Source organism: Tiliqua scincoides, chromosome 8 (assembly GCF_035046505.1).
Source record: "Tiliqua scincoides isolate rTilSci1 chromosome 8, rTilSci1.hap2, whole genome shotgun sequence".
NCBI lineage: Eukaryota > Metazoa > Chordata > Lepidosauria > Squamata > Scincidae > Tiliqua > Tiliqua scincoides.
In genome coordinates, this window is record NC_089828.1 from 45800645 (window position 1) to 45811545 (window position 10901).

A 10901-nucleotide genomic window follows, 5' to 3' on the forward strand; every position below is an offset into this window, starting at 1 on the left:
CAAAGGCCAGGCCAGCAACTCATGCAGAGAGTCAGGAGTCACACTCTAGGTAGGAGGTTGTGGGGTGGAAACTAAGACACGTTCAAGAGGTCCACCAGCTCCTGCTACAGCTCTGCTGTTTGCACCTACCTCCCACTCACCGCCCCTGAGGGGAACAGGACCAAGCAACACCCAAAGAAGGGTGGTGATTGCTTCACCCCAATTTCACAAGCACATGTGAAACCCAACCAGGTCTGGCCATCCATGCATTCAAAAGAGAAGCCAGAGAGTTTGTGTGTACATTTAACTACAGAGGAGAACCCCAGCTGGGCCTCAAGCAGAAAAAAATGAGCCTTGCTGGGAGCAGAAGCGTGAGACACTCGCAGGCCCTTCCCTTCTCTGCTTTCCCACCACCCGTCCACACACACACACAGCAACCTCAGGCAAATAAATTATTTGCTAAGTTACCAGGCTACCAATCATTGCGGGTGAAATGGCGGTGGAAGATACACAGGAGGGGAAGACACTCAGCTCTCAACAAGTTCCGATGAGGTTCCCAGCAGCTGCCGCTGCTCCAACACGAGATGGTCCTGTGTGTGATTGTGGGCTTCATTCTCCTTGGCCTCCTAGCCTGGTGGCTTCAGGGTCATGGGGTGTTTTTTGGCAGCTTTGCTGTGGACGGAGGACAGCGTGGGCCCACCAAGGTGGAGGAACGCAGTGGCGGGGTCAACTTTTCAGAGAAGAAAGGGTCCCTGGTCAGGGAGTGCCTGCTGATCTGCAAGCCTTCTGCTCTCGCCCAGGCCTTACTCAAGAGCTTCCGTAGGTCTGCTGACCTAGAGGCCAGTGGGTGGGCCTGGAAAAGCTGGCCAAACTTACAGACCATTGCGCAGCTCTTATGGCCCCCAGCTCAGCCCCTGGAATTTGCCAGAGACCATCTCCAGCTGGCCGACAATGGCATTATTGCCCTGGACTGGGTAGTGGGACCTTGGAAGAGCAACAGAAAAGCCACCAATACAGGGGATTCCTTGGTGCTTCTGGTGGTTCCCAGCGCTGCTGGCCAGATCACCAGGAACATCCAGCAGCTCTGCCAGCTGGCCCTCGGACAAGGGTACTACCCAGTCATCTTCAACCGGCGCGGGCACAACAGCTGCCCGCTCACCAGTCCAAGGCTGCAGCCCTTCGGTGACCCGTCAGACCTGAAGGAGGCAGTGGCATACATCCGATTCCGACACCCAACTGCCACACTCTTCGCCATCAGTGAAGGCTCAGGGTCAGGCTTGCTGCTGTCCTACCTGGGTGAGTGTGGCTCGTCCAGCTACCTCGGAGGGGCCGCCTGCATCTCGCCTTTGCTCAAGTGCCAGGAATGGTTTGAAGCGGGTGCCCCTTGGTGGTATGAATGGAGCCAGCTCCTGTCCCTGAAGAGAAGCATCAGCAGGTGGGTATTGCCCAGGTTGAAGAGGGGGAGGAAGACTAGCTGAAACCCACTCTGAGCAACTGCCGTAGAAACAGAGGGTGCTGCTTCCTACTGGATCTGACACGGGTCCTTTTGAGTCGGTATTGTTTAACCCTGACTGGCAGCAGCTCTTCCCCCCCCCCCCGACTTTCAGACAGTGAAGGGTCTTTTCCTTGTCCTACCCAAAGATACCAGGTTGGGACCGTCTGAATACGAAACAGGCACTCTGCCACCACTGAGCTCCAGATTCCTTAGGCAAACTGCCCCCCTACCCAGTTTGCACCTCTTCCTCTAGCCAGTGTTGGCTCCAGCTTTTGGGGCCAACTGGACAGATGTTCAAGGGCCCCACAGTGGTGATGTCCTCCTCCTCTGCTTTGAAAAACATGTGCACGCACCAGCTACCTCACCTCAGTGCCTGGAAAGCAGGCAGGGGACAGGTAACAGCCATGCTTCACCACTGCTGCTCTGGGTACAGGTGGCAATGCAAAGAAGGACTAGCATCTGCTGTTGCCACTACTCCTCAGTGCCTCCTGGTAAGCATAGCTTCCTATGGGGTTTCTTAGGTGGTAGTGGGAAGCAATAGCAACATGCCAAGATTTGTAAAATGGGGGGGGGGAGGAGAGCTGTCTGCTGCCGCCACTACTAAAAAGCATGCTTCCTAAAGCCCCCTCTTGGCAGATAGTAGTGGAAGGCAGTGGTAGCATCAGGCCTCCCTAGCTGAGGGATTGGACACAGGTATAGAGACCCTGGGTATGCTTCGGCCCCTGTGGCACATGCCTCATCAGGCCTCACCTATGGAGCCAACCCAGCTTCTAGAACCTCTTAGCACTTTGTAGCATTCTCACACATGTGCTCTTTGACACACATGGGGAATGCCACAAGATAGCTCAAATTCTTTACCAGGTATGAATTATGCACATTGTTCTAAGTCCTTATTTTGCATCATTTAATCTTGAAGGCAGGGAGGAGCTACTGTACGTAGGGCACACACGGAAAATCTTACTGAGCACTGACTCTGGCTTGTGAGGTTTAGGAGGTGCTGCCCACACCTCCAGGTGGAAGTTTGCAATCCGAATGGGCTAGAAATGCACTTCTCATGAAAAAGAAAATGAAGCTATAGAGCCTGGGCTGTGGCCCACCCCCAGGACACCAAGTTTCACAGATGGCACTATTTGCTGATTCTCCTTTTTGGTTTGTGTCAACAAGCCCCCTTTCTCCCCCCCCCCCGCCAATCACAACCTTTGCACAGCTTTGAGGACATCTATACATCTCGCTGTCTGCAGAAGTCGCATAATATTCTGAGAGACCCTTTCCATCCGGCTCATAAGTTCTTTGAACTGTTGCCTTCGGGTAGACGATACAGAACTATTAGAGCAGCACCACATGACTCCCGAACAGTTTTTATCCCACAGCCATAGTTACGTTGAATATGGCGATATAGTTGTTACCATGCTCCTGGGCATTATGGTCTGTTATACTGTTTTTATATTATGATGCATGTTGTATAGAACGTGTGGGTGAGTGGGTAGAGTGTGATTGTTGGAATTGTTGTATATATTTATGCTTGTATCTCAAAGGTCCATAAATTGCGTTGTGCTGTAGCACAATGACAACAAAGTTACTACTACTACAGATGAATCAGCCTAGCTCCATCTGCAAGCTCATAGAAAAACCACACATGTTGAATAAGCTGCTTAATATTGATCCCTAGACTGGTGTGAGAACTGCTTGCTCCAAGCTGGGCTGAGAGTGGAAAATACCACTGGAAGTAAAATTATTAATCAAATGTTTAAGGAGAACTAAGCAGGAATCAGGCTCGTGGGGGAAGGAGAGGAAGCCAAGGATAAATGAAAGTGAATAAAGGGTGGTATTAATACCTTTAGGGATGTAAAAGTGACTCTCCCTTATCCCCCCCCCCCCCCAATAGCACAAGCTGGTGCTCACTGCCTCTTGCATGGGTCAAGGATATTAGAAAGGAGAAGAGATTCCACCAGGGAGGGAGAGGATCTGTGGGGAAAGCTGTGGGGTCTCCACAAAAGGGAGGGCTCAGGGCAAAACTGAACCCCCAGGCCCACCAATTCTGCACCCATGAAAGTTCAGGGACTGACATGGACTCATTGCTTTTGGGTGGAGTCCCAAGTTTGAGAACTTTCTACCCTCAAAACAGCTTTGCATTCAAGTCTTCAAGGGCCTGGACTGGTGTCGGAGCCTAACCACACAGACACAATTAAAAATGGGTTTTGTATGCCCTGAGAGTTCTCCCCACCCTGCCATGGCTCTGGTTTCAGATAGCTGCCAAGGTACCACGCAGTGCTATTGCCATGGGAACCTAAGCGATCCATTCATGACCAGGTGCAGATTCCCACAGAGTTGCTATGGCTCTCTGTGGGAAATTAGAGATGGGTGAGAGATTTTTGTCCACCACTAGCCCCGCAAGTGGAACGACAGGGGAGCAAGCTCTGCACACCGCATTTTCCCAGAGGCGTCCAATTGACTGTGGTGGATGTGAGCAGGGGCAGCATGTGGGGCTGGCCAGCTCAAGCACTAACTGAGGGCCTGTGTTCCATCACAGGGCCAACCATGCCAGGCTTACCCTTGAACCTCTCGGGCCTGGTGCCCACAGTGGTGCGAGTCAGCCAAGAGTCTTGCAGTTCCCTTTGTCCTTAACACCATCCATAAACAGGAATGTCTCCCTGACTCCATTGTTGCTGGAGCTCTTGGAAAGGCTCCCCTTAGCTGGGGGGAGAGTGGAAGTAGTCACTAAGTGGAGGTTTCTGGAAATCCAGATGCTCCAGCAGGCCCACTGCAGGGCTTTTACGCAGAGCCCTCCAGAAATAAGTAACTCTGAGCCCAGCCCTTCCCAAACCTTCCCTGGTTTCCAGCCTCTTTCCAGTCCCTATTAAGAAGAAAGCTGGAGGCAACACCTGGTTGGCTATAGCTTCTGAACCTGATGTTCTTGCCCGTTCTGCAGACCAGGTCTGGCCCCAAACCTGATGTCGTGCACCAAAATGCCAGTACCACTATCCTGACTCATCACTGACTATGCCTTCTGTCCTCTTCCTACTACCTGGATTTAAAAACGAAGAGGGGAATGGAGCAGAAGAGGAAATGTGGAGGAGAGGCACTGGCATTATAGCCCACCCCCCTCCACCACACACTGACAGTTAACAAAACAGAACTCGTGCCAGTTCAAACACAAGATACAGTACCAACTTTAACCTTTGGATCTGATCCAGCAAGGCGGGATTTGGTCTGGTCCAAGATAAAGAAGCTGAAACTTAATCCAGGCACAATGGGGGCTGTTCTGGGTTGGGAAGCCTGGCTTACTGGTATGGAACCTGATCTAGATGGGATTGCATGGCCCCTGAAAGCTCCAGCTTGGGGATTCTCCTGGATGAGGTGTTGTCCCTGGCTAAGTCAAAAGTAGTGGGGGAAATACCAGTAATTAAGATAGAACAGAATTCAGATGAGGACACAAGAGCTAACAGCCACCATCTTAGCCACAATGAATTAGTGCAGCCATTTTCAACCACTGTGCTGTGGCAGACTGGTGTGCCATGAATGGTCTGCAGGTGTGCCACAAGAGTTTGGGGGAAGATCATTTATAAGTAGGGACATTGGGGGATGTGAGCCCCTCGCCAACAGCATGGTGTGCCTTGTCAATAGTAAAAAAAAACTGATGGTGTGCCTTGACAATTTTAGTACCTTGTCAGTGTGCCGTGAGACTAAAAAGGTTTAAAAATCACTGAATTAACATTTCGACACTGCTCATTTTTACAGGAGATCAGTGGTTCTCAAACATTTTAGCACCCAGACCCACTTTTTAGAAGGACAATCTGTTGGGGCCCACTGGAAGTAATGTCATTAACCTTGAAGTGATGTCATAGCCGGAAGTGACATCATCAAGCAGGAAAATTTTTAACACCCCATACAACAAGATCAAACAAACAGTTAAGTTTAAAAATTTATTTAAAATAACAAACCCTCCTAACCCTCCCTCAAGCAGTTGCTGATCTGTTTTAAAAAAAAATTCCCCAAACATCCCAAAGGCTGCAATCCTATCTGCACTTACCTGGGAGTCCCATTGATTATCATTGTTAAAAGCATACACATATTTAACATATAGTCTGTTAAAAGTACAGATCTGTAACTTGATGCTACCATGGGATGTGACTGCATTTGGGGAAGTCACATACCATGGTAGCATCAAGTCTAATATATTAAAATACACATTGAAATGGAGACCCACCAGAAATTGGCTCATGAATCACCTGGTGGGTCCCAACCCACAGTTTGAGAAACACTGCAGTAGATCTTCCCTCAATTTTATTGATGGTTTTCTGCTGATTTTAACATTATCTTCCTACTTTAGGGATGGTTTTGTTGTCCTATGTTGTTTGCCACCTTATGAGTCGTAGGGCTTCCAATGTAGGGCAAACTGTTCTGTCAATAAACAAATGTGTGCCTCTGTTTCTAGGCACGCTAAGGCCCTAAGGGAGGTCACGGAGCTGGATGGAGTGCTTGGAAGCTGCTCCCTGCAGGACTTTGAAGAAGCCCTCTTCTGCCGCAGGAAGAGCCATGTCATGACCTGGGAGGCCTACTGGGACTGCAATGACCCACTGAGGGATGTGGATGAAGTGGCTGTCCCAGTGCTGTGTGTGTGCAGTGTTGATGACCCCATCAGAGGGCCACCTGAAGACACCCTCCCTTGGGAACTCTTCCAGAGTAACCCTTATTTCTTCTTGCTGCTGACGCCATGTGGGGGGCACTGTGGCTTCCTCAGGAAGGGTTCCTCCCCTTCCTTCAGCTCCTGGGGGAACATGGTAATCCTGGAGTACTTGCAGACATTGGTGGAGTTTTTCCACATGGAGGAGAGGATGACGGAGAGGCCATTCCGAAGCTCAATCGTGCACCAGCGTCTTCGGTGGGGCAATCTTCCACACAGAGAGGCCTCTCCACTCTCTGTCCAGCTCCACCAGAGCTTCAGCTGGCAAAGATCATACACTCGGTAGCCATCTGCAGAAATGCCAGAAGCAACAGGAACTAGGGTTGGGAACGAATTCTTGATGTTAGGGGGAAGATAAACCACCACCCCAAACCACCACTAGCCACCAGATTGGCTGGTGGGATGTTAGGAGTGGAGAGACCTGGGTTCAAATTCTCACCTGGTGACTTCAGGCTCTCACTCTCTGTCTAAGCTACCATACAGGGTGCTGCAAAAATAAAATGTTAGGATGGGGGCATCCATGTATGCCACCCTGAACTCGTTTGGGTCAGCTGGAGCTCTTTACTTTTGAAAACACCACTCTGTCTGTAGCATACTGTGGTCTGAATTATGTGTGTATGTGGGGGGAGGGGAGAAGGTATGAGAACCGAAACAGTTGCATATAATGAAAAAATGGAATTTTCTCACAGGGGAGGGGCCATAGTACAGAAGACAGCAACTCACAGTGTCAGGTTCTAGGTCCAATCCCAGTATCTTCAGGTAAAGAATTAGACGTATGAAGCGGAAAAAGGCTTAAGCCTGAGACCCTAAGGAGCTATCGCAAGTCAGGACAGATGGCCGAAAGCCTGGCTCCATCAAAAGCAGTTTCATATACTCTTAATTTGGGAAAGGCTCTAAAGATGCAATCTGATGCACATTTACCTGGGAATACCAGTGAGATTTACTTCTGAAGAAATATGCAAAGATTGCATTGGAAATTCACTTCCAATCCAGTGAACTATATGAGATGCTGAGATGAAGGGCATTTTTGCACATTACCCATCACAAATCCATCATCAGAAGGTTTGGGTCCCTAATGAACATATTCTGGGTCCCTAATTAACATGTCAGACATGTCTGCAAATATACTTGTCCTCACCTATTCACACTTTAAACTTTTCTAATATATTTAAGGTGTACACCAAAAAACAAAGCGTGCAAATTGGCCTTTGCTAAATCCAGCTTCCCAATTATTAAGCATGGTACTTCAAATTATTAGAACATTACTTACATAGCTTTCCTGTTACGTTGTGAGGATGAAACTGAATAATCCCATGTATGCTACTGAAAGCTTGTTAAGGGGAAGCTACAAATGCAATAATTAAAACACAGCATGTGCTCTGGACCCATTCCAAACTTCTGAGCACAGCGGTTTTCAAACTGTGATCTGGGAAATGATAGGGTTCCTTGGAAGCTAATTGGGATGGCTTCAATATATAGATTAGTAATGCTTTCCTTAGAGCAAGATGTTTGAAAAACACGGTAAACTTGAGAGGTTACTTGCCCACCACTCTTGATCTTTCTCTGCATTATGTGGCTTTAGGAGTTGAGTATGTTCCCTAGGGCACCAATGAGGTACAGAAAAGAATATACCCCAGAATCTTCTGTAAAATATAAAACTATGTGGATAGGGTTCCCAGCATGTATGAAGCTGAACCCCAGGACCATAGCAAATGTTGTGGGGTTGAGTCACACATTTTTTGGTGGCAGAGTCAACATGTTATTTAAATTGTTATGGGATAGAATGGCCTCATGAAAGAACTATATGGGGTAGCCTCCCTAATCCAACTATAATGGTTGCAGGTCCATGCCTCTCCCTCTGCTACATTTCCAGCTAATCTTTCAGTGCTGTGCTTCAACAGAACAGGCAGTTGCAGCATCTCTGGACTTCAGAGGGAACGGAGTATTGAAGCAAAGCCTAATCCTGGTCTTTTCCACCTTGTGACAAATCCAAGCAGACATGCTGTCTACTAAAATTACTTTATTACAGCTCATTTTTTTAAACATTTCCTTTGCTATGATACAAAGGATACTTACAAACAAAATATTACATATGACCTCTTTTCTCTTATTTTCCAACAACTTGGTAACAGCTTTAAATGCACAATCTATACAATTAATACAGGTTATATAAGAGAGCTATTATGTATGTCTGAACCAGAAGAATACCGGAATACTGACAAGAATATTGTACAATAGAAGCTCTACCAGAAGCATTCCTGGCACACTTTGCCTCTAAAGGAAAATGCACACCTGTAGCCGGGGGGGGGGGGGGAGCAGGTCTTCTGGTGTCTTGGGAACTGCCACCATGGCAGTGGAGACACCTGTTCCTTCTTTAGGCCTCTGAGGCCAACTTGCCCAGAAGAAAGCTTAAAAAAAGAAACTCCCTGAAACCCACCCAAAGATAAGTGAAACCCACAATGCTGCCTTGCAGCCAACCTTATATGCCTCCAAGTTGATCTTTTAGAATTGAACAACTGCTCCCCCCCCTCCACCTAGAAAGATTTGGGGAAATAATCCTGCCAGACAACATGCTCACAGCCAGGTGGATGGGGCTTTGAATGGCTCTTCTTCTTGCCTGTCAGGTAGGATTTGAACCTGCTCCTTCTAAGCTTGAACTACAGACTGCTCTGTTGGCTTCAGAGAGGGACCTTTCCTAATGCTTTTAGTAAAAAAATATTTTGCAAACATCTGGGCAGAGGGCCAGGATGCACAGCACTAGGGCAGGCAACCCCTTAGTTGGGTAAGAATGTCCATGGACATTCCTTCTGTGCAAGAGGCTATAAAAGCAGCACCTATCGGTCACGCACATGCACACACTCTGTGGGGGTGGGGTAGAAGATATGCTGAATCCCTCTGCTCCTCTTGCTTTCAATTCTCAAACTCATCTCACTCATGCCCTTTTTGGCAAGTCTTGTGTCCAAAATCAAGGGTCACTTCCAATTTACCACAATTGGCAACAAAAGGCATATGCACTATGTAGAGAAGAGTGAAACAACTTGCTTTCATTCAACAGGTTGAGCTCTGGGCAGCTACAGGTGTGCATCTCCTTTTTAACAGTTCAGCTCCAACCAGCAAAGGCCGCCCTTCAATTTGTTCCTTTCAATCAACTGACAGTTTCAGTGTTTTTATAGTGGACTGTTCAAAAAATGACCCGGTGTTTGCAAGATAAAACTAGAAACAGGGAACAAAATCAAAACACAGATTAGAAAGATGGGAGAGAAAAGATTTTTTTTTTAAAAGCCATGTTGTAATTTTAATGTACGCAACCCTTGTGCAAAATGGGGTAAAGATAAAGTCAGACCCACACTAGAAAAATCATGAAGCCAAAAAGGGGGGGGGGAGAATTAATTAATAAATAGAACATCCAGCTGGCTGGCAGAATAGGCCAACCTGGCTTACAAAAAAGATTATACATTCAAGATGCTCTTTTACCCCAAATGAGATAAACTGACATTGAAGTTGTGTTAATAGATTGTTAGAAATCAAGTCTCATCTTTTGTTTTTAAAATAATATTCACAATACAAGCAAGCTTTTTTTTTTTTAATATCAAATGTACACTATTCACATCTCACGCACTTGCCTCTCAGGCCTTAACTGCAAAAGACATGCAGGAAGTCACCTGCTTTGATCATTAAAGCCAAGAGGAACTGGGTGGTTAAGAGACCCCACTGGACACAAAGCCATAACAACCTGGTGCTGATAGCCTTGGCCTACAACTACCAGAAAATGGGTTTGAGGCCTTCTCCCCAGGAAGAACACAGAAAGGACTTTCAGCAACACAAGAAGTGTTAGAGAGAGAGACACCTTGAACACTTACAACAATTTCAGCCAATGTAGCTTCATGTGTGTGGTGTGCAATAGTTTAAGAACTATTTACATCAAAGTTCACTCCCTCGCTGGTGGTAACTGGATAGGGATGCATTGTAGGATCTCAACTGGAGAAGTTAAAGGGAAAAAGCTAAAACCAGGAAGAAATAAGAGGATGATCAAATGTGCTAGAAGGCACATCTAGGGGTGCATATGTACCCATCTCCCTCAATGCTCTCTCTCATTGCTTATGGCTCCCCTGTCCTTTCAGCCCAGATCACACGGTTTTGATTGCACACACAGAACACACATTGTCCCCAGTATGACACAAAGAGGTGTAGGTGGGGTGTAGATCAGGTGCTCATTTCTTGAAACAACCTTGCTAAATAATGACTGCTGGAACTATTATTCAGCTGCTTGCAACCCCTTGGAAAAAAGTGAGCAAAAGCATTTAGTGAGAGGGCCAACTGGCCAAGTCCACTTAAACACTTCTGCATGGATAACTGACAGGGTGGTGCGGAAGGGAGGGGAGACTTCTTTACCTGACTTCAGATAAATGGACAGGCAAATGCCACAAGTCTCAAAACTACATTTACAGGAGACTCATATGGCTGCTCACACGCTCAGCAGCAAACACCACAGTTAACTCCTAGCTACTCCCATTCCCCTTATTTCCATTCACACAAACAAGACAAAATGGTTGAAACAACTGAAGCTGAGATTTTCACCAGCAAAGTGCTCACCTCCTTGCCACACAAGCCAAAAACATGCTTTGCAAAATTCAGTTCACAAGCTCTCGTCTCCTGATCCTGTGGGAGTGACCACAGAAGCATGGAACTGGGATAAATTCATTTCTTTCTCTTCACTACAGCATTTGGGTCGTCCCCCCCCAA

At 47.3% G+C, this 10901-nt stretch overlaps 1 protein-coding gene across 1 annotated transcript; it reads left to right on the forward strand.

The window, feature by feature from the left end:
• Positions 1-563: 563 nt before the first annotated feature.
• On the forward strand, positions 564-6444 carry ABHD15 (abhydrolase domain containing 15). The gene is made up of 2 exons (XM_066636447.1): positions 564-1414; positions 5910-6444. Exons 1-2 carry the CDS (start codon positions 564-566, stop codon positions 6442-6444), a joined length of 1386 nt encoding a protein of 461 aa, XP_066492544.1.
• Positions 6445-10901: the final 4457 nt, after the last annotated feature.